This window comes from Zootoca vivipara, chromosome W (assembly GCF_963506605.1).
Source record: "Zootoca vivipara chromosome W, rZooViv1.1, whole genome shotgun sequence".
Classification (NCBI taxonomy): Eukaryota; Metazoa; Chordata; class Lepidosauria; order Squamata; family Lacertidae; genus Zootoca; species Zootoca vivipara.
Genome location: NC_083293.1, coordinates 3,329,867 through 3,352,549, shown reverse-complemented (window position 1 = coordinate 3,352,549; position 22,683 = coordinate 3,329,867). Strand labels below are relative to the sequence as shown.

Below are 22,683 nucleotides of genomic sequence, written 5' to 3'. Positions count from 1 at the left end.
CAAAATGCCCTGGTTCTCAAACACCTTGGTTCCCAGACACCCTGCTACCCAAACACCCTGGTTCCCAAACACCTTGGTATCCAAATGACCTGGTTCCCAAATACATTGGTTCCCAAATACCTTGATACCCAAATGCCCTGGTTCCCAAATGCATTGGTTCCCAAACACCCTGGTTCCCAAATGCCCGGTTCCCAAATACATTGGTTCACAAACGCCTTGCTACCCAAATGCCCTGGTTCTCAAACACCTTGGACCCAAATCCCCAGGTTCCCAAACGTCCTGGTTCCCAAATGCATTGGTTCCCAAATGCCTTGGTACCCAAATGCATTGGTTCCCAAACGCCTTGCTCCCAAACGCCCTGGTTTCCAAACACCCTGGTTCACAAACTCTCTGGTTTACAAATGCATTGGTTCACAAATGGCTTGGTACCCAAATGCCCTGGTTCTGAAACGCCTTGGTAACCAAATGCTCTGATTCCCAAACACCCCAGTTCCCAAATGCCTTGATACCCAAATGCCCTGGTTCCCAAATACAATGTTTCACAAACGCCCTGGTTCCCAAATGCATTGGTTCACAAACGCCTCTTTTCCCAAATGCCCTGGTTCCCAAATGCCCTGGTTCCTAAATGCCTTGTTACCCAAATGCTTTGGTTCCAAAATGCATCGGTTCGCACACGCCTTGGTACCCAAACACCCTGGTTCTCAAAAACTTTGGTTCCCAAATGCCCTGGTTCTCAAACGCCTTGGTAACCAAATGCCCTGGTACCCAAACGCCTTGGTTACCAAACTCTCTGGTTCACAAATGCATTGGTTCACAAATGGTTTGGTACCCAAACGCCTTGGTTCCCAAACTCTCTGGTTCACAAATGGCTTGGTACCCAAATGCCCTGGTTCTGAAACGACTTGGTAACCAAATGCTCTGATTCACCCCAGTTCCCAAATGCCTTGATACCCAAATGCCCTAGTTCCCAAATACAATGTTTCACAAATGCCTTGGTTCCCAAATGCCCTGGTTCCCAAATGCCCTGGTTCCTAAATGCCTTGTTACCCAAATGCTTTGGTTCCAAAATGCATCGGTTCGCACACGCCTTGGTGCCCAAACACCCTGGTTCTCAAACGCCTTGGTAACCAAATGCCCTGGTTCCCAAACTCCCTGGTTCCCAAACTCTCTGGTTCACAAATGCATTGGTTCACAAACGCCTTGCTACCCAAATGCCCTGGTTCTCAAATGCCTTGGTAACCAAATGCTCTGATTCCCAAACGCCCCAGTTCCCAAATGCCTTGATACCCAAATGCCCTGGTTCCCAAATACAATGTTTCACAAATGCCTTGGTTCCCAAATGCCTTGGTACCCAAACACCCTTGTTCCCAAACGCCTCGGTTCCCAAATGCCTTGGTACCCAAACACCCTTGTTCCCAAACGCCTCGGTTCCCGAATACCTTGCTACCCAAACGCCCTGGTTACCAAACGCCCTGGTTACCAAATGCATTGGTTCCCAAATACATTGGTTCCCAGACGCCCTGCTACCCAAACACCCTGGTTCCCAAACACCTTGGTATCCAAATGACCTGGTTCCCAAATACATTGGTTCCCAAATACCTTGATACCCAAACGCCCTGGTTCCCAAATGCCCCGGTTCCCAAACACCCTGGTTCCCAAATGCCCCGGTTCCCAAATACATTGTTTCACAAACGCCTTGCTACCCAAATGCCCTGGTTCTCAAACACCTTGGACCCAAATCCCCAGGTTCCCAAACGTCCTGGTTCCCAAATGCATTGGTTCCCAAATGCCTTGGTACCCAAATGCATTGGTTCCCAAACGCCTTGCTCCCAAACGCCCTGGTTCACAAACACCCTGGTTCACAAACTCTCTGGTTTACAAATGCATTGGTTCACAAATGGCTTGGTACCCAAATGCCCTGGTTCTGAAACGCCTTGGTAACCAAATGCTCTGATTCCCAAACACCCCAGTTCCCAAATGCCTTGATACCCAAATGCCCTGGTTCCCAAATACAATGTTTCACAAACGCCCTGGTTCCCAAATGCATTGGTTCACAAACGCCTCTTTTCCCAAATGCCCTGGTTCCCAAATGCCCTGGTTCCTAAATGCCTTGTTACCCAAATGCTTTGGTTCTGAAATGCATTGGTTCGCACACACCTTGATACCCAAACACCCTGGTTCCGAAATGCATGGGTTCGCACACGCCTTGGTACCCAAACACCCTGGTTCTCAAAAACTTTGGTACCCAAATGCCCTGGTTCTCAAATGCCCTAGTTCCCAAACTCTCTGGTTCACAAATGCATTGGTTCACAAATGCTTTGGTACCCAAACGCCCTGGTTCCCAAACTCTTTGGTTCACAAATGCCCTGGTTCTCAAATGCCTTGGTAACCAAATGCTCTGATTCCCAAACGCCCCAGTTCCCAAATGCCTTGATACCCAAATGCCCTGGTTCCCAAATACAATGTTTCACAAATGCCTTGGTTCCCAAATGCCTTGGTACCCAAACACCCTTGTTCCCAAATGCCTCGGTTCCCAAATGCCCTGGTTCCCAAATGCCTTGGTAGCCAAACGCCCGTGTTCCGAAATGCATTGGTTCCCAAATGCCTTGTTACCCAAATGCTTTGGTTCCGAAATGCATTGTTTCACACACGCCTTGGTACCAAAACACCCTGGTTCTCAAAAACCTTGGTACCAAAACGCCCTGGTTCTCAAAAACCTTGGTACCAAAATGCCTTGGTACCAAAATGCCTTGGTTCCTAAACGCTCTGGTCCCCAAACGCCCTGATTCCCAAATGCATTGGTACCCAAACGCCCTGGTTCCCAAACTCTCTGGTTCTCAAATGCCCTGGTTCTCAAATGCCTTGGTAACCAAATGCTCTGATTCCCAAACGCCCCAGTTCCCAAATGCCTTGATACCCAAATGCCCTGGTTCCCAAATACAATGTTTCACAAATGCCTTGGTTCCCAAATGCCTTGGTAGCCAAACGCCCGTGTTCCGAAATGCATTGGTTCCCAAATGCCTTGTTACCCAAATGCTTTGGTTCCGAAATGCATTGTTTCACACACGCCTTGGTACCAAAACACCCTGGTTCTCAAAAACCTTGGTACCAAAACGCCCTGGTTCTCAAAAACCTTGGTACCAAAATGCCTTGGTACCAAAATGCCTTGGTTCCTAAACGCCCTGGTCCCCAAACGCCCTGATTCCCAAATGCATTGGTACCCAAACGCCCTGCTTCTCAAAAATCTTGGTACCCAAATGCCTTGGTACTAAAACACCTTGGTACCCAAACGCCCTGGTTCCCAAATTCCTTGGTACCCAAACACCCTGGTTTCCAAACGCCCTGGTTCCCAAACACCGAAAACCCGGATGTAAGTGTTCCAGTTTCCGGATCTTTTTGGGAAGCCGAATGTCCAATGTTGCCGTCGGGGGTTTTTTCCAGGGCGCCTCGGCTTCCGAACATGTCGGACGTCAAACGGACTCCCAGAGCGGATTCAGTTTGCCGCTTTTTCATTTCCTTTGTTTTCGCGACTGTGTGGAGCCCGGTTCAGCTCCTGATGGCGTGACTGCAGAAATGGATAAAAAAAAACCCCTATCCAAACAAGGACTATCACCACTGCAGGTCAGGGGTGGGGGGGTGGAATTCATTTTTATTTTATTTTTCATCTACAAGACTGTCTCCTTTCTTTTATAGTACAGTCCACTGAGGATCGCTTCTGTTGGATGGTTCCACGAAGGTCCCTCAGAGCTGGTATTTTCGGAGCAGCTCGCTTTGCCAGGCCCGTTTCTTGTCGGGGAACGAGGCGGGCACATGGATTCTCCGAAAGTCCTCGATGCATTTGCCCAGCTCCGACTGGAGGGCCTTCCTCTCCTCGCCGAGGTGGGGTGGGCCACGCTCCAGCCCGTTCTCCTCAACGCCCACCTGCTTTGCCTCCTCCAGCTCCTGGAGGGGCTCAGAGAAGTCCAAGGTGGTGGGCCGGGACGGGCTGCACTCCTCGGGGGCCTCTGGCCACGGCAAGGACCCCCAAGACCACCCAGTTTCCGGGAGGGGGCCTTGATCCGGAGGAAGGGGCAAAGCCGGATCTGCTTCAGGGAAGAAGTCGGCGGAAGAGAAAGGTCTCTCCTGGGCGGCTTCCTCGGAGCTCTGGAGTGGGTCTGGCGGGGCCGGCTCGGTGGTGGCCCCGGCTGGGAGCGTGGGGGATCTTTCAAGGGCGGTGGTTGGGGTGCGCTCTACGGCAGCTGGCGGGGTGGTTGACGTAGTGCTGATGGGGACGGCCGATGCTGGAGGAGAGGAGGAGGAGGAAGAAGCAGCAGAAGAAAGACGAGGAGGAGGAGGAGGAGGAGAAGAGGAGGAGGAAGAGATGAGTAAATAATCATAGAATCATAGAATCGTAGAGTTGAAGGAGACCACAAGGGCCATCCAGTCCAACCCCCTGCCAAGCAGGAAACACCATCAAAGCATTCTTGACATATGCCTGTCAAGCCTCTGCTTAAAGACCTCCAAAGGAGGAGACTCCACCACACTCCTTGGCAGCAAATTCCACTGCCAAACAGCTCTTACTGTCAGGAAGTTCTTCCTAATCATAGAAATAGGAAATAATTTCTATGCCAAGCAGGAAATAATGATGAATATGGGGTCAAGCCACTCCTCCTACTTCTTTGTAACCTCCAGCCTGCCTTCCGGGACCCCCCTGGTTTCTGATCGGGGGCTCGGTTTCTTATTGTACCTTATGCCCCAAACTGGCACGTCTTTATTCGTTGAGGACGGCCTTTGCCGGAAGCCTTGAACATCATAGATTCAAACGCGCCTGCAATCAGCTTCCTGCCATGTGATTTCCTCAAGTGAATCTTTTGTCCGTCTATGGCGTTTATTTCTACCAAGGTGAGCTCTAAAAGGGTGGTTTTCTATCTCACCTGGAAGCACGGCTGACGCATCGGTCCAGAGGTCCAAAATGGGCTCGGAGGAGGAGGCAAGGCTTTTCCGGACGTCCTTCTCCGTTCTCGCCGGGGCCGCAGGAGGTGCCACGCCGAGCCGGAGGTTTCCTAGGGCGCGGTATATATATATAAAAAATATTGTTATTATTATTACTATGGATATAGCCTATCTTGATTTCAGCAAGGCCTTTGACAAGGTGCCCCATGATATTCTTGTAAAGAAGCTGGTAAAATGCGGACTAGACAATGCTCCCATTCAGTGGATTTGTAACTGGCTGACTGACCGAACCCAAAGGGTGCTCATCAATGGCTCCTCCTCATCCTGGAGAGTAGTGACTAGTGGGAAGAACCACAGGGTTCTGTCTTGGGCCCAGTCTTATTCAACATCTTGATCAATGACTTGGATGACGGGCTTGAGGGCATCCTGAGCAAGTTTGCAGATGACACCAAATTGGGAGGAGTGGCTAATACCCCAGAGGACAGGATCACACTTCAAAATGACCTTAACAGATTAGACAACTAGGCCAAAGCAAACAAGATGAATTTTAACAAGGAGAAATGTACAGTACTACACTTGGGCAAAAAAATGAAAGGCACAAATACAGGATGGGAGACACCTGGCTTGAGAGCAGTACATGTGAAAAGGATCTAGGAGTCTTGGTAGACCACAAACTTGACATGAGTCAACAGTGTGATGCAGCAGCTCAAAAAGCCAATGCAATTCTGGGCTGCAGCAATAGGAGTATAGCATCTAGATCAAGGGAAGTAATAGTACCACTGTACAGTGGTACCTCGGTTTATGAACACAATTGGTTCCGGAAGTCTGTTCATAAACCGAAGTGTTCATAAACGGAAGCAAACTTTCCCATTGAAAGCAATGGAAAGTGGATTAATCCGTTCTAGACGATGGAAAAAACCCTGAAGCAGCAATTTAACAGAGCACTTCCGTGGCTGCAGCCCAGGCGCGGAAGCGCTCCCCGGCCTCTGGGAGGCATCGGAACGAAGGCCCGGCCTCCCCGAAGGTATCGGACGCTCCGGTTTCTTCGGGGAGGTTTGGCCTTCGCTCCGATGCCTTCGGGGAGGCCGGGCCTTCGCTCCGGGCCTCCAGGAGCCATCGGAGCAAAGGCCCAGCCTCCCCGAAGGTATCGGACGCTCAGTAGGCCTCGGGCACCTTGGTTTACTAACTTCTGGGTTAGGAGTGTTCGTAAACCGAAAATTCGTAAACCAAGGTGTTCGTAAACCGAGGTACCACTGTATTCTGCTCTGGTCAGACCTCACCTGGAGTACTGTCCAGTTCTGGGCACCACAGTTCAAGGAGGATACTGACAAGCTGGAACGTGTCCAAAGGAGGGCAACCAAAATGGTCAAAGGCTTGGAAACGATGCCTTATGAGGAACGGCTTAGGGAGCTGGGTATGTTTAGCCTGGAGAAGAGAAGGTTAAGGGGTGACATGATAGCCATGTTCAAATATATCAAAGGATGTCATATGGAGGAGGGAGAAAGGTTGTTTTCTGCTGCTCCAGAGAAGCGGACACGGAGCAATGGATTCAAACTTCAAGAAAGAAGATTCCACCTCAACATGAGGAAGAACTTCCTGACAGTAAGAGCTGTTCGACAGTGGGATTTGCTGCCAAGAAGTGTAGTGGAGTCTCCTTCTTTTGAGGTCTTTAAGCAGAGGCTTGACAGCCATATGTCAATAATGCTTTGATGGTGTTTCCTGATTGGCAGGGGGTTGGTCTGGATGGCCCTTGTGGTCTCTTCCAACTCTAGGATTCTATGATTCTACTACTACTACTACAGAAAGAGAGAGAGGGGACTAAGACAAGCATCTCCCTCCACGACTGTATTTCGCAGTCGCTGAAAATACATGTAACCAATAAGGTGCTGGCTGTAATCTCTGGAGACACCGATTCCAAGGAAAGGGGGGGAAATCTAGTTTTTAGGGTGTTTTTTATATGTATTTCTGTTTAAGATGTAGGTCTATGTATTGTCATGTCTTTCTGAGTTTTGTTTTGGCTTACTTATTGTATTTGGTTATCATCATTTCGATTTTGTTATTATTTATTATTATCTGTAAATGTTTTTCCCCCTCTAATATTTTGTTTGTTTATATGTAAGCATGTGTGAGTGGTATTTTTTGTGTATATTTTATGTAAATTATTATGCTAATAAAGTTGTTTTTTTTAAAAAAAAGAGCTTTATTTTTTCTTTTCTTTTTTTCTACCAGTATGTAAAATCCAATAAAGATTATTTAAAAAAAGAAAATGCATGTCACCAGCAATCACATTGAGAGCTGTCCCAATGTGAGCGACTGATTTAAAGATTTAAAAGATTTAAAATCTCAAGCTGTCGGCGGGGCTGCTAAGAGAGGGTTTTTTTCCTTCCTGTTATAGCTCAGTCCCTTCTCTCCAGTTAATAGGATTACGAGAAGCTGGGATGACCTGAGACCCAGCTCTCCGTCTCTTTTAAACCAGATTTTTCCTGGATTGAAAAGATCACTGTACACATTTAAAACCATATTCAAATATATCAAAGGATGTCATCTAGAGGAGGGACAAAGGTTGTTTTCTGCTACTCCAGAGAAGCGGACACGGAGCAATGGATTCAAACGACAAGAAAGAAGATTCCACCTCAACATTAGGAAGAACTTCCTGACAGTAAGAGCTGTTCGACAGTGGGATTTGCTGCCAAACTAACCTTGCTTTAACTTCCTGACAGTAAGCTGTTTCGGGCAAAAATAATAATGAAAGGCACAAATACAGGATGGGAGACACCTGGCTTGAGGGCAGTACATTTGAAAAGGATCTCGGAGTCTTGGTAGACCACAAACTTGACATGAGTCAGCAGTGTGATGCAGCAGCTCAAAAAGCCAATGCAGTTCTGGGCTGCATCAAGAGGAGTATAGCATCTAGGTCAAGGGAAGTCATAGTACCACTGTATTCTGCTCTGGTCAGACCTCACCTGGAGTACTGTGTCCAGTTCTGGGCACCACAGTTTAAGAAGGATACTGACAAGCTGGAACGTGTCCAGAGGAGGGCAACCAAAATGGTCAAAGGCTTGGAAACGATGCCTTATGAGGAACGGCTTAGGGAGCTGGGTATGTTTAGCCTGGAGAAGAGAAGGTTAAGGGATGATATGATAGCCATGTTCAAATATATGAAAGGATGTCATATGGAGGAGGGAGAAAGGTTGTTTTCTGCTGCTCCAGAGAAGCGGACACGGAGCAATGGATTCAAACTTCAAGAAAGAAGATTCCACCTCAACATGAGGAAGAACTTCCTGACAGTAAGAGCTGTTCGGCAGTGGAATTTGCTGCCAAGGAGTGTGGTGGAGTGAGTCTCCTTCTTTGGAGGTCTTGAAGCAGAGGCTTGACAGGCATATGTCAATAATGCTTTGATGGTGTTTCCTGCTGGGCAGGGGGTTGGACTGGATGGCCCTTGTGGTCTCTTCCAACTCTACGATTCTATGATTCTATGAAAACCACTGGCAGGAATGCGAAGGTGCTTGTTATGTCAAAATTGATTTCTATAGGTGATTTGTATAACTGTTTGGAAAAGGCAGAGATGCAATTAATGGGGGGATATGGTAAGAACCCGTGGAGGGAAGGAAGTCAGTCGGAGGTTTCTAAGAAAGAGAGAGAGAGAGAGTGAAAGAGAGACAGACAAAGGAAGAAGGAAGGAAGGAAGGAAGGAAGGAAGGAAGGAAGGAAGGAAGGAAGGAAGGAAGGAAGGAAGGAAGGAAGGAAGGAGGGAGGGAGGGAGGGAGGGAGGGAGGGAGGGAGGGAGGGAAGGAAGGAAGGAAGGAAGGAAGGAAGGAAGGAAGGAAGGAAGGAAGGAAGGAAGGAAGGAAGGAAGGAAGGAAGGAGGACTCTGGCTTGCACTTTTTATAAAGATTTGAGCGAGAGAAAGAGAAAGAGAAAGAGAAAGAGAAAGAGAGAGATTAATAATAATAATAATAATAATAATAATAATAATAATAATAATAATATTCATACCCCGCCCATCTGGCTGGGCTTCCCCAGCCACTCTGGGCGGCTTCCAACAGAAAAAGGAAATAAAATAATCTATCAAACATTAAAAGCCTCCCTAAACATCATAAGCCGTTCACGTTGTTTGATTATATATTATTTACATAATTCTTTTTTGCAACTTCTGCTTTTGAGATGAATTTGTTGAATCGGAAAGCATTCTGTATATCGAAGACAATTTGTACAAACTTCTTTTTAGACAATAAAGTTTATTTAAAAAAAAAAAAAAAGCCTCCCTAAACAGGGCTGCCTTCAGATGTCTTCTGAAAAATCTGGTAGCTGTTTTTTTCTTTGACATCTGATGGGAGGGCGCCACCACCAAGAAAGCCCTCTGCCTGGTTCCCTGCAACTTGGCTTCTCGCAACGAGGGAACCGCCAGAAGGCCCTTGGCGCTGGACCTCAGTGTCCGGACTGAACGATGAGGGTGGAGACACTCCTTCAGGTATACTGGATCAAGGCCATTTAGGGCTTTCAAGGTCAGCACCAACACTTTGAATTGTGCTTGGAAACGTACTGGGAGCCAATGGAGATCTTTCAAGACCGGTGTTATGTGGTCTCGGCGGCCGCTCCCAGTCACCAGTCTAGCTGCCGCATTCTGGATTAGTTGTAGTTTCCGGGTCACCTTCAAAGGTAGCCCCACGTAGAGCGCATTGCAGTAGTCCAAGTGGGAGATAACTAGAGCATGAACCACTCTGGCGAGACAGTCTGCAGGCAGGTAGGGTCTCATCCTGCATACCAGATGGAGCTGATAAACAGATGCCCTGGACACAGAATTGACCTGCGCCTCCATGGACAGCTGTGAGTCCAGAATGACTCCCAGGCTGCGCACCTGGTCCTTCAGGGGCACAGTTACCCCATTCAGAACCAGGGAGTCGTCGTCCCCCGCCCGCCTCCTGTCCCCCCAAAACAGTACTTCTGTCTTGTCAGGATTCAACCTCAATCTGTTAGCCGCCATCCATCCTCCAACCGCCTCCAGACACTCACACAGGACCTTCACCGCCTTCACTGGTTCCGATTTGAAAGAGAGGTAGAGCCGGGTATCATCCGCATACTGATGAACACCCAGTCCAAACGCCCTGGTAATCTCTCCTGTCATTGTATGTTGGTCTCTTTGGGAAGCTGCTGATCTCCAGACGAGTGGAGCTCGTCCTGTCCAGTTCTGGGCACCACAGTTCAAGAAGGATACTGACAAGCTGGAACGTGTCCAGAAGAGGGCAACCAAAATGGTCAAAGGCCTGGAAACGATGCCTTATGAGGAACGACTTAGGGAGCTGGGTATGTTTAGCCTGGAGAAGAGAAGGTTAAGGGGTGATATGATAGCCATGTTCAAATATATGAAAGGATGTCATATGGAGGAGGGAGAAAGGTTGTTTTCTGCTGCTCCAGAGAAGCGGACACGGAGCAATGGATTCAAACTTCAAGAAAGAAGATTCCACCTCAACATGAGGAAGAACTTCCTGACAGTAAGAGCTGTTCGGCAGTGGAATTTGCTGCCAAGGAGTGTGGTGGAGTGAGTCTCCTTCTTTGGAGGTCTTGAAGCAGAGGCTTGACAGGCATATGTCAATAATGCTTTGATGGTGTTTCCTGCTGGGCAGGGGGTTGGACTGGATGGCCCTTGTGGTCTCTTCCAACTCTACGATTCTATGATTCTATGAAAACCACTGGCAGGAATGCGAAGGTGCTTGTTATGTCAAAATTGATTTCTATAGGTGATTTGTATAACTGTTTGGAAAAGGCAGAGATGCAATTAATGGGGGGATATGGTAAGAACCCGTGGAGGGAAGGAAGTCAGTCGGAGGTTTCTAAGAAAGAGAGAGAGAGAGAGTGAAAGAGAGACAGACAAAGGAAGAAGGAAGGAAGGAAGGAAGGAAGGAAGGAAGGAGGGAGGGAGGGAGGGAGGGAGGGAGGGAGGGAGGGAAGGAAGGAAGGAAGGAAGGAAGGAAGGAAGGAAGGAAGGAAGGAAGGAAGGAAGGAAGGAAGGAGGACTCTGGCTTGCACTTTTTATAAAGATTTGAGCGAGAGAAAGAGAAAGAGAAAGAGAAAGAGAGAGATTAATAATAATAATAATAATAATAATAATAATAATAATAATAATAATAATAATATTCATACCCCGCCCATCTGGCTGGGCTTCCCCAGCCACTCTGGGCGGCTTCCAACAGAAAAAGGAAATAAAATAATCTATCAAACATTAAAAGCCTCCCTAAACATCATAAGCCGTTCACGTTGTTTGATTATATATTATTTACATAATTCTTTTTTGCAACTTCTGCTTTTGAGATGAATTTGTTGAATCGGAAAGCATTCTGTATATCGAAGACAATTTGTACAAACTTCTTTTTAGACAATAAAGTTTATTTTAAAAAAAAAAAAGCCTCCCTAAACAGGGCTGCCTTCAGATGTCTTCTGAAAAATCTGGTAGCTGTTTTTTTCTTTGACATCTGATGGGAGGGCGCCACCACCAAGAAAGCCCTCTGCCTGGTTCCCTGCAACTTGGCTTCTCGCAACGAGGGAACCGCCAGAAGGCCCTTGGCGCTGGACCTCAGTGTCCGGACTGAACGATGAGGGTGGAGACACTCCTTCAGGTATACTGGATCAAGGCCATTTAGGGCTTTCAAGGTCAGCACCAACACTTTGAATTGTGCTTGGAAACGTACTGGGAGCCAATGGAGATCTTTCAAGACCGGTGTTATGTGGTCTCGGCGGCCGCTCCCAGTCACCAGTCTAGCTGCCGCATTCTGGATTAGTTGTAGTTTCCGGGTCACCTTCAAAGGTAGCCCCACGTAGAGCGCATTGCAGTAGTCCAAGTGGGAGATAACTAGAGCATGAACCACTCTGGCGAGACAGTCTGCAGGCAGGTAGGGTCTCATCCTGCATACCAGATGGAGCTGATAAACAGATGCCCTGGACACAGAATTGACCTGCGCCTCCATGGACAGCTGTGAGTCCAGAATGACTCCCAGGCTGCGCACCTGGTCCTTCAGGGGCACAGTTACCCCATTCAGAACCAGGGAGTCGTCGTCCCCCGCCCGCCTCCTGTCCCCCCAAAACAGTACTTCTGTCTTGTCAGGATTCAACCTCAATCTGTTAGCCGCCATCCATCCTCCAACCGCCTCCAGACACTCACACAGGACCTTCACCGCCTTCACTGGTTCCGATTTGAAAGAGAGGTAGAGCCGGGTATCATCCGCATACTGATGAACACCCAGTCCAAACGCCCTGGTAATCTCTCCTGTCATTGTATGTTGGTCTCTTTGGGAAGCTGCTGATCTCCAGACGAGTGGAGCTCGTCCTGTCCAGTTCTGGGCACCACAGTTCAAGAAGGATACTGACAAGCTGGAACGTGTCCAGAAGAGGGCAACCAAAATGGTCAAAGGCCTGGAAACGATGCCTTATGAGGAACGACTTAGGGAGCTGGGTATGTTTAGCCTGGAGAAGAGAAGGTTAAGGGGTGATATGATAGCCATGTTCAAATATATGAAAGGATGTCATATGGAGGAGGCTGAAAAGTTGTTTTCTGCTGCTCCAGAGAAGCAGACACGGAGCAATGGATTCAAACTACAAGAAAGAAGATTCCACCTCAACATTAGGAAGAACTTCCTGACAGTAAGAGCTGTTCGACAGTGGGATTTGCTGCCAAGGAGTGTGGTGGAGTCTCCTTCTTGGGAGGTCTTTAAGCAGAGGCTTGACGGGCATATGTCAAGATTGCTTGGATGATGTTTCCTGCTTGGCAGGGGGTTGGACTGGATGGCCCTTGTGGTCTCTTCCAACTCTACGATTCTATGATTCTATGAAAACCACTGGCAGGAATGCGAAGGTGCTTGTTATGTCAAAATTGATTTCTATAGGTGATTTGTATAACTGTTTGGAAAAGGCAGAGATGCAATTAATGGGGGGATATGGAAAGAACCCGTGGAGGGAAGGAAGTCACCTTCTTTACCTGGAGTGAGTCTCCTTCTTTGGAGGTCTTGAAGCAGAGGCTTGACAGGCATATGTCAAGAATGCTTTGATGGTGTTTCCTGCTTGGCAGGGGGTTGGACTGGATGGCCCTTGTGGTCTCTTCCAAGTCTATGATTCTATGATCCTAAACATTAGGAAGAACTTCCTGACAGTAAGAGCTGTTCGACAGTGGGATTTGCTGCCAAGGAGTGTGGTGGAGTCTCCTTCTTTGGAGGTCTTTAAGCAGAGGCTTGACGGGCATATGTCAAGAATGCTTGGATGGTGTTTCCTGCTTGGAAGGGGGTTGGACTGGATGGCCCTTGTGGTCTCTTCCAAGTCTATGATTCTATGATTTGTTGTTGTTTAGTCGTTTAGTCGTGTCCGACTCTTCGTGACCCCATGGACCATAGCATGCCAGGCACTCCTGTCTTCCACTGCCTCCCGCAGTTTGGTCAAACTCATGTTCGTAGCTTCGAGAACACTGTCCAACCATCATGTCCTCCGTCGTCCCCTTCTCCTTGTGCCCTCCGATCTTTCCCAACATCAGGGTCTTTTCCAGGGAGTCTTCTCTTCTCATGAGGTGCCCAAATTACTGGAGCCTCAGCTTCAGGATCTGGCCTTCCAGTGAGCACTCAGGGCTGATTTCATTCAGAATGGAGAGGTTTGATCTTCTTGCAGTCCATGGGACTCTCAAGAGTCTCCTCCAGCACCATAATTCAAAAGCATCAATTCTTCGGCGATCAGCCTTCTTTATGGTCCAGCTCTCACTTCCATACATCACTACTGGGAAAACCATAGCTTTAACTATACGGACCTTTGTCGGCAAGGTGATGTCTCTGCTTTTTAAGATGCTGTCTAGGTTTGTCATTGCTTTTCTCCCAAGAAGCAGGCGTCTTTTAATTTCGTGACTGCTGTCACCATCTGCAGTGATAAAGGAGCCCAAGAAAGTAAAATCTCTCACTGCCTCCATTTCTTCCCCTTCTATTTGCCAGGAGGTGATGGGACCAGTGGCCATGATCTTGGTTTTTTTGATGTTGAGCTTCAGACCATATGTTGTGCTCTCCTCTTTCACCCTCATTACAAGGTTCTTTAATTCCTCCTCGCTTTCTGCCATCAAGGTTGTGTCATCTGCATATCTGAGGTTGTTGATATTTCTTCCGGCAATCTTAATTCCGGCTTGGGATTCATCTAGTCCAGCCTTTCGCATGATGAATTCTGCATATAAGTTAAATAAGCAGGGAGACAATATACAACCTTGTCGTACTCCTTTCCCAATTTTGAACCAATCAGTTGTTCCATATCCAGTTCTAACTGTAGCTTCTTGTCCCACATAGAGATTTCTCAGGAGACAGATGCGGTGATCAGGCACTCCCATTTCTTTAAGAACTTGCCAAAGTTTGCTGTGGTCGACACAGTCAAAGGCTTTTGCATAGTCAATGAAGCAGAAGTAGACGTTTTTCTGGAACTCTCTAGCTTTCTCCATAATCCAGCGCATGTTTGCTATTTGGTCTCTGGTTCCTCTGCCCTTTCGAAATCCAGCTTGCACTTCTGGGAGTTCTCGGTCCACATACTGCCTAAGCCTGCCTTTTAGAATTTTAAGCATAACCTTGCTAGCGTGTGAAATGAGCGCAATTGTGCGGTAGTTGGAGCATTCTTTGGCACTGCCCTTCTTTGGAATTGGGATGTAGACTGATCTTCTCCAATCCTCTGGCCATTGCTGAGTTTTCCAAACTTGCTGGCATATTGGGTGTAGCACCTTAACAGCATCATCTTTTAAAATTTTAAATAGTTCAGCTGGAATATCATCACTTCCACTGGCCTTGTTATTAGCAGTGCTTTCTAAGGCCCATTTGACTTCACTCTCCAAGATGTCTGGCTCAAGGTCAGCAACCACACTATCTGGGGTGTACGAGACCTCCATATCTTTCTGGTATAATTCCTCTGTGTATTCTTGCCACCTCTTCTTGATGTCTTCTGCTTCTGTTAGGTCCTTACCACTTTTGTCCTTGATTATGGTAATCTTTGTACGAAATGTTCCTTTCATATCTCCAATTTGCTTGAACAGATCTCTGGTTTTCCCCATTCTATTGTTTTCCTCTATTTCTTTGCATTGCTCATTTAAGAAGACCCTCTTGTCTCTCCTTGCTGTTTTTTGGAAATCTGCATTCAGTTTCCTGTATCTTTCCCTATCTCCCTTGCATTTTGCTTGCCTCCTCTCCTCCGCTATTTGTAAGGCCTCGTTGGACAGCCATTTTGCTTTCTTGCATTTCCTTTTCCTTGGGATGGTTTTCGTTGCTGCCTCCTGTATAATGTTACGAGCCTCCATCCATAGTTCTTCAGGCACTCTGTCCACCAAATCTAAATCCTTAAACCTGTTCCTCACTTCCACTGTGTATTCATAAGGGATTTGATTCAGATTGTATCTGTCACAGTGGCCTGGGTGGGCTACTTCAGAGTAACGACTCCACACAGCTCTGCATTTTATCCTTTTATTGGTGCTGTGTATTTACAGTGCTAAAGGCAGTGCTATTTACAGAGATTAACACATCTTATCGGTCTTCTTCAGAACCTCCGAATGGAGGTTGGCGCGTTCTCCTCCAGCATAAAAGCTTGGGGAGACCCAGCCTCTTCCCACGACGTTTCTTGCGCAATTCCGGAGTCGGTGGGATCGGCCTTCCCCCCTTGCTCCCCCCTTCCTGTCCCACCTTGGGCAGTGGCTCTGCTACCTTGCCTGAGCCTCGGACACCACTTCCTGCTTCTCCACTTGAGTCGGAACTCTCCCTGCTTTCCCCAGCGCTCGGAGATGGGCTGGATCTCAAGATGGGAGGGACCTCCCGATATCCCCTGTCCCTCACAGTATCTTACTGGCCCAGTGGTTTTTCCTACTTTCTTCAGTTTAAGCTGGAATTTTGCTATAAGAAGCTGATGATCTGAGTTACAGTCAGCTCCAGGTCTTGTTTTTGCTGATTGTATAGAGCTTCTCCATCTTTGGCTGCAGAGAATATAATCAATCTGATTTCGATGCTGCCCATTTGGTGATATCCATGTGTAGAGTCGTCTCTTGTGTTGTTGGAAGAGAGTGTTTGTGATGACCAGCTTGTTCTCTTGACAGAACTCTATTAGCCTTTGCCCTGCTTCATTTTGAACTCCAAGGCCAAACTTGCCAGTTGTTCCTTTTATCTCTTGATTCCCTACTTTAGCATTCCAATCCCCTGTAATGAGAAGAACATCCTTCTTTGGTGTCATTTCTAGAAGGTGTTGTAGGTCTTCATAGAATTGGTCAATTTCACTTTCTTCAGCACCGGTAGTTGGTGCATAAACTTGGATTACTGTGATGTTAAAAGGTCTGCCTTGGATTCGTATCAAGATCATTCTGTCATTTTTGAGATTGCATCCCATTACAGCTTTTGCCACTCTTTTGTTGACTATGAGGGCCACTCCATTTCTTCTACAGGATTCTTGCCCACAGTAGTAGATATGATAGTCACCCGAACTGAATTCGCCCATTCCCTTCCATTTTAGTTCACTGATGCCCAGGATGTCGATATTTATTCTTGTCATCTCATTTTTGACCACATCCAGCTTACCTCCATTCATGGTTCTTACATTCCAGGTTCCTATGCAATATTTTTCTTTACAGCATCGGACTTTCCTTTCGCTTCCAGGCATATCCGCAACTGAGCGTCCTTTCGGCTTTGGCCCAGCCGCTTCATCAGCTCTGAATCTACTTGTACTTGTCCTCCGCTCTTCCTCAGTAGCATGTTGGACGCCTTCCGACCTGAGGGGCTCATCTTCCAGCGTCATAACTTTTATAAGCCTGTTGTCTTTGTCCATGGAATTTTCTTGGCAGGGATACTGGAGTGGCTTGCCAGTTCCTTCTCCAGGTGGATCACGTTTAGTCAAAACTCTCCACTATGACCTGTCCATCTTGGGTGGCCCTGCATGGCATAGCTCATAGCTTCTCTGAGTTATTCAAGCCCCTTCGCCACGACAAGGCATTGATCCATGAAGGGGGATTCTATGATAGCCATGTTCAAATATATCAAAGGATGTCATAAGGAGGAGGGAGAAAGGTTGTTTTCTGCTGCTCCAGAGAAGCGGACACGGAGCAATGGATTCAAACTACAAGAAAGAAGATTCCACCTCAACATTAGGAAGAACTTCCTGACAGTAAGAGCTGTTCTGCAGTGGAATTTGCTGCCAAGGAGTGTGGTGGAGTCTCCTTCTTGGGAGGTCTTTAAGCAGAGGCTTGACAGCCATATGTCAATAATGCTTTGATGGTGTTTCCTGCTCGGCAGGGGGTTGGACTGGATGACCCTTGTGGTCTCTTCCAACTCTAGGATTCTATTATTCTACTTACCTGGGAAATGGGGATGTTCTCCTGAAGCCTTTGGGGAATCCTGACCACAAGCCGGAGGACCTGGAGGGAGGGAGGGAGGGAGAGAAATTAATCAGCAAATGGCAGCTTTAGAGAAAGAGATCTATCTCATATATAAACATGGCAATCTCCCATTTCACTTCCAGCCGGCTGCTATTATTTAAATAAAGTCTGGATAGGGATTGTAGAAATTCCCCCGTCGCTGTATTGAAATACAGTGGTATCTTATTCTCTTGGTATTAAATGCTTTTTTTTAAAGAATAATGATAACAACGACAAAAATTTATTATTATATCTACCCCAGCCCCTCTGGGGAAATTAAATAAAAGCATGGAAGACACGTTTATGAAAACCCCAAACGATGAATATTTGCTCAATCTGTTCTTAGAATCATAAAATCATAGAATCCTAGAGTTTGAAGAGACCACAACAAGGGCCATCCAGTCAAACCTCCTGCCAAGCAGGAAACACCATCAAAGCATTCCTGACATATGCCTGTCAAGCCTCTGCTTAAAGACCTCCAAATAAGGAGACTCCGCCATGATCGAATTTCAAAAAAACACAGCAAAAAATCTGCCGTGACAAAAAGGCAACCAAAATTATCTCTATTTTCTTTTTAATCATCTTTGCCAATGTTATATACGCTTCTATTTGTACATCCAAACACAGGAGTTGTTCAAACGCTTCCGCTAATGTCATTTTACTGCAATAATCCTCTAAGTATTTTCTGTACTCGTCCCATTTTCGAAAAAATCTCAGCATTATCTCTCAGTTTTTCTGTCATTTTTGCAAACTCCAATCACTTACCTTCCCCACTCTCAATTTTGGTAGGATTTTCTCTCCCTTCCAATTTGTTGCAATCAATATTCTGGCTGCTTCCGCCACATACAAAAATATTCCGTTTTGCATGTTTTTTGTATGTCTGGGCCCGGAATCCCCAGGAGGAAATGGAAAACTGAATATTATTATTTTTAAAAAAATCAAATCGATGAAAGCCGCGTCAAGCTTATAATAGGTGCTATACATCCTATATACATAGGATGGGAATAGGAAGGGTATATATCCATAGGAAGTGTACACATTTTTAAAAATGCTGGCTCTTAGAAACATAGAATCATAGAATCGTAGAGTTGGAAGAGACCAAAAGGGCCATCCAGTCCAACCCCCTGCCAAGCAGGAAACGCCATCAAAGCATTCTTGACACATGCCTCTCAAGCCTCTGCTTAAAGACCTCCAAAGAAGGAGACTCCACCACACTCCTTGGCAGCAAATCCCACTGTCGAACAGCTCTTACTGTCCAGATGTTCTTCCTAATGTTGAGGTGGAAGCTTATTTCTTGAAGTTTGAATCCATTGCTCCGTGTCCGCTTCTCTGGAGCAGCAGAAAACAACCTTTCACCCTCCTCTATATGACATCCTTTTATATACAGTCGTACCTCGGGTTACGACCACCTCGGTTTGCGAACAGTTCGGGTTACGAACTGCGCAAACCCGGAAGTGTTTTCGCCGCGCGCGCGTGTGCAGAAGCGGCGCGCGCGCGATCGCGCGATCTGCGCATGCGCAAAGCGCGAAAATCACGAAAATCGCGCTTTGCGCATGCGCAAAATGGCAGCGCCCATCGCGTTCGGGTTACGAACTATTCGGGTTACGAACTGCGATCCGGAACGGATCGCGTTCGTAACCCGAGGTATTACTGTATTTGAACATGGCTATCATAGAATCATAGAATCATAGAACCATAGGATCATAGAATCATAGAGTTGGGTGAGACCACAAGGGCCATCCAGTCCAACCCCCTGCCAGGCAGGAAACACCATCAAAGCATTCTTGACATATGCCTGTCAAGCCTCTGCTTAAAGACCTCCAAAGAAGGAGACTCACTCCACCACACTCCTTGGCAGCAAATTCCACTGCCGAACAGCTCTTACTGTCAGGAACTTCTTACTAATGTTGAGGTGGAATCTTCTTTCTTCTGTGTCATAGATGCAGATGCGGCTACTCTAGAGTAACGACTCCTCACAGCATTGTCCTTTTAGGCATTTATTAAGTGCTGATTATTTACAGTGCTCGGAGCGATCTATATACATGTTGTCAGTCAGGTGTCAGTACCTCCGAATGGAGGTTGGCGCGTTTTCTTCCAGCAAAGAAGTTTGGGAAGACTTAATCTCCTCCCACGACGTTTCTTGCGTAATTCCGGGGTTGGCGGGATCGGCCTTCCCCCCTTGCTCCCCCCTTCCTGTCCCACCTTGTGCCTGGGCTCCGCTACCTTGCCGGAGCCTCGGTCACCACTTCCTGAGTCTCCGCTTGAGGCGGAACTCTCCCTGCTTTCCCCAGCGCTTGGCGATGAGCTGGTACTTAAGATGAGAGGGACCTCCCGGTATGCCCTGTCCCTCACATCCACCCCCCTCCCAGGCCCCCCTTCCCCCCTCCCTAGGGGCTCCGAGGGTGCCAGGGACGACTGGAAACCTAAAAAATCCGTGTTGTCAGAGCCAGTGGGTGTGAAGATCTCCCCCCAATTCGGCGAGCGTTCTCCTTCCCCCTGAGAAGACGGAAAGCCCAAAAAGTCTGTGGCGTCAGAGCTGGTGGGGGTAAAAATCTGCTTCCAGTCTTCCCCTGACTCTGACGTTCCGGACTCCGGGTGAACCCACACCTCTTCCTCAGGTTCCTCAAACTCCGCTTCCCACCTCCATGGAGAGCTGCTCCCTGAGACCCCTTCCTCAGACCCCTCCCCCTCTCCTTCCCTGTCCATGTGCCAGGGCTTAGGCCTGTGGGGGAAAAGGGCGTGGAATTCTTCCACTAAGAATTCCTCCTGTATTTCCGTGGCCGGTACCCACTCGTTGTGGGATGGCGGAGTGTCTTCCCATGCCATGAGATACTCCAGCCCTCTTACACCTCTCCTGGAATCCAGAATCTCAGTGGCCACGTTGAGTTGCTGGGTACCTCCCCGTTCCTCCCCTCCCTCTGTGGGCTGGTTGCTGTCGGTGAACCTGGTGCTTTCCTTATAGCGCGACAGCAACGACCTGTGGAACACTGGGTGTACCCTCATGGATTCCGGCAACTCCAGTCTGAAAGCCACCGGATTGACCTGCTGCGTGACCTTAAAGGGTCCCAGCCGTCTGGGTGCTAACTTCTTATACCTCCCCCTGGTTGGAAGCCCCGATAAGGACAGCCACACCCTATCGCCCACCCTGATGACCTCCCCTGGTCTCCGATGGCGATCCGCCCCCTCCTTAGCCCTGTCCAAGTGTTCTCTGAGTTGCTGGTGCACCGTCTCCAGATCGTCCGCCCAATCCTCAGCTGCGGGACCCTCCTCCTCCTCCTCCCATTCCCTCCCCGGGAACGATCTGAGATCCCGCCCATAGTTGGCCTTGAAAGGTGACACCCCTGTGGAGACGTGCACTGCATTGTTGTAGGCGAACTCCGCCAGTGGCAGGCGATCTACCCAGTCCGTTTGTCGCTGGCTGACATAACATCTCAGGTACGGCACCGGTCAAATGTTCCACGATAAAGGAGACTCTGTGCGCATCATCTGGGAATTCTGCATCATGCAATTCCAGCGCGTAATTTATTTCCGTCTCAAATCCTAGGTACTCTCCTGAGCGGCAAGCAATTGCTGCTGGGCCTGCGCTGTCAGGTTCCGTATCTCCTGCTTCGCTGCTTCGGCCTCCAGCCTCCAACGCTCCGCGTCCTGCGCGCTCATCGCGGCAACTCCAAAGTAGCCAGAAAGATTCGGAGGTAGCTGTCATAGATGCAGATGCGGCTACTCTAGAGTAACGACTCCTCACAGCATTGTCCTTTTAGGCTTTTATTAAGTGCTTATTATTTACAGTCTCTTGGAAAAGACCCTGATGTTGGGAAAGATTGAGGGCACTAGGAGAAAGGGACGACAGAGGACAAGATGGTTGGACAGTGTTCTCGAAGCTACGAACATGAGTTTGACCAAACTGCGGGAGGCAGTGGAAGACAGGAGTGCCTGGCGTGCTATGGTCCATGGGGTCACGAAGAGTCGGACACAACTAAACGACTAAACAACAAATTTACAGTGCTCGGAGCGATCTATATACATGTTGTCAGTCAGGTGTCAGTACCTCCGAATGGAGGTTGGCGCGTTTTCTTCCAGCAAAGAAGTTTGGGAAGACCTAATCTCCTCCCACGACGCTTCTTGCGTAATTCCGGGGTCAGCGGGATCGGCCTTCCCCCCTTGCTCCCCCCCTTCCTGTCCCACCTTGTGCATGGGCTCCACTACCTTGCCGGAGCCTCGGTCACCACTTCCTGAGTCTCCGCTTGAGGCGGAACTCTCCCTGCTTTCCCCAGCGCTTGGCGATGAGCTGGTACTTAAGATGGGAGGGACCTCCTGGTATCCCCTGTCCCTCACATTGTGGTTTGAATCCATTGCTCCGTGTCCGCTTCTCTGGAGCAGCAGAAAACAACCTTTCTCCCTCCTCCTTATGACATCCTTTCATATATTTGAACATGGCTATCATATCACCCCTTAACCTTCTCTTCTCCGGGCTAAACATACCCAGCTCCCTAAGCCGTTCCTCATAAGGCATCGTTTCCAGGCCTTTGACCATTTTGGTTGCCCTCTTCTGGACACGTTCCAGCTTGTCAGTATCCTTCTTGAACTGTGGTGCCCAGAACTGGACACAGTACTCCGGGTGAGGTCTGACCAGAGCAGAATACAGTGGTACTATTACTTCCCTTGATCTAGATGCTATACTGCTATATTGATGCAGCCCAGAATTGCATTGGCTTTTTGAGCTGCTGCATCACACTGCTGATGTGGTGGTCTTGCCAAAATATAAAAGAATACTGGAATGTAATTTATGAGGAGCTTAAGAAAATATTTAAAATAACATCTAAAAAGACACCCGAGATTTTCCTCCTAAATATACTACCATCAGAAATAAGAAAGGAAATAAGATCTTTATTTCTATATGGAGTGACTGCAGCCATAATATTGGTGGCAAAAAGTTGGAAGAGTGAAGCGGATTGGCAAGCAGAAATGCTAAATTATATACGAATGGCTAAGCTGACTGATTCGATAAGAGATCTATCTGTGCAAAAAGTAACAAAGGAGTGGAGTATATATAAAAATTATCTTAAAGTATACTATCCAAACAATTCTCTACTTGCGGACATCGAATGATGTTTGGGAATATTAAGAATGATTGAAATGGAATGGAAGAGGAAAAAAAGGGATATTATCAGTTAAAACCTGTGAAGTACAAGATATGTGAAAATGTATAATAGGAGGGACAGGAAGTATCTCTGTTCAACTGTAATAGTGGTGTTTATTTTTGAGGTATGTTTTTCCCCTTTTTTCTCATAATTTCTTTTTCTTTTTCTTTTAATCTTTGTACTCTTTTGTATGTACGTGTTTTCACTCTTTGTGCTTTTAAATAA

At 47.5% G+C, this 22,683-nt stretch overlaps 1 protein-coding gene across 1 annotated transcript; it reads right to left on the bottom strand.

Moving 5' to 3' along the window:
- Positions 1–3,741: 3,741 nt before the first annotated feature.
- Positions 3,742–20,323, bottom strand: LOC118078658 (uncharacterized). The gene is made up of 4 exons (XM_060270090.1): positions 20,218–20,323; positions 17,261–17,320; positions 4,914–5,042; positions 3,742–4,280 (listed from the first exon to the last, which is right to left on the bottom strand). Exons 1-4 carry the CDS (start codon positions 20,321–20,323, stop codon positions 3,742–3,744), a joined length of 834 nt encoding a protein of 277 aa, XP_060126073.1.
- Positions 20,324–22,683: the final 2,360 nt, after the last annotated feature.

Excerpts from the sequence above, each read along its gene's own strand:
- LOC118078658 (XM_060270090.1), bottom strand. The coding sequence starts at position 20,323 with ATGAGGGTACACCCAGTGTTCCACAGGTCGTTGCTGTCGCGCTATAAG. Across the intron at positions 17,321-20,217 it reads GGGAGGGGAGGAACGGGGAG|GTCCTCCGGCTTGTGGTCAG; the intron begins GTACCCAGCAAC and ends CCCTCCCTCCAG. Across the intron at positions 4,281-4,913 it reads TGCGTCAGCCGTGCTTCCAG|CATCGGCCGTCCCCATCAGC; the intron begins GTGAGATAGAAA and ends CCTCTCCTCCAG.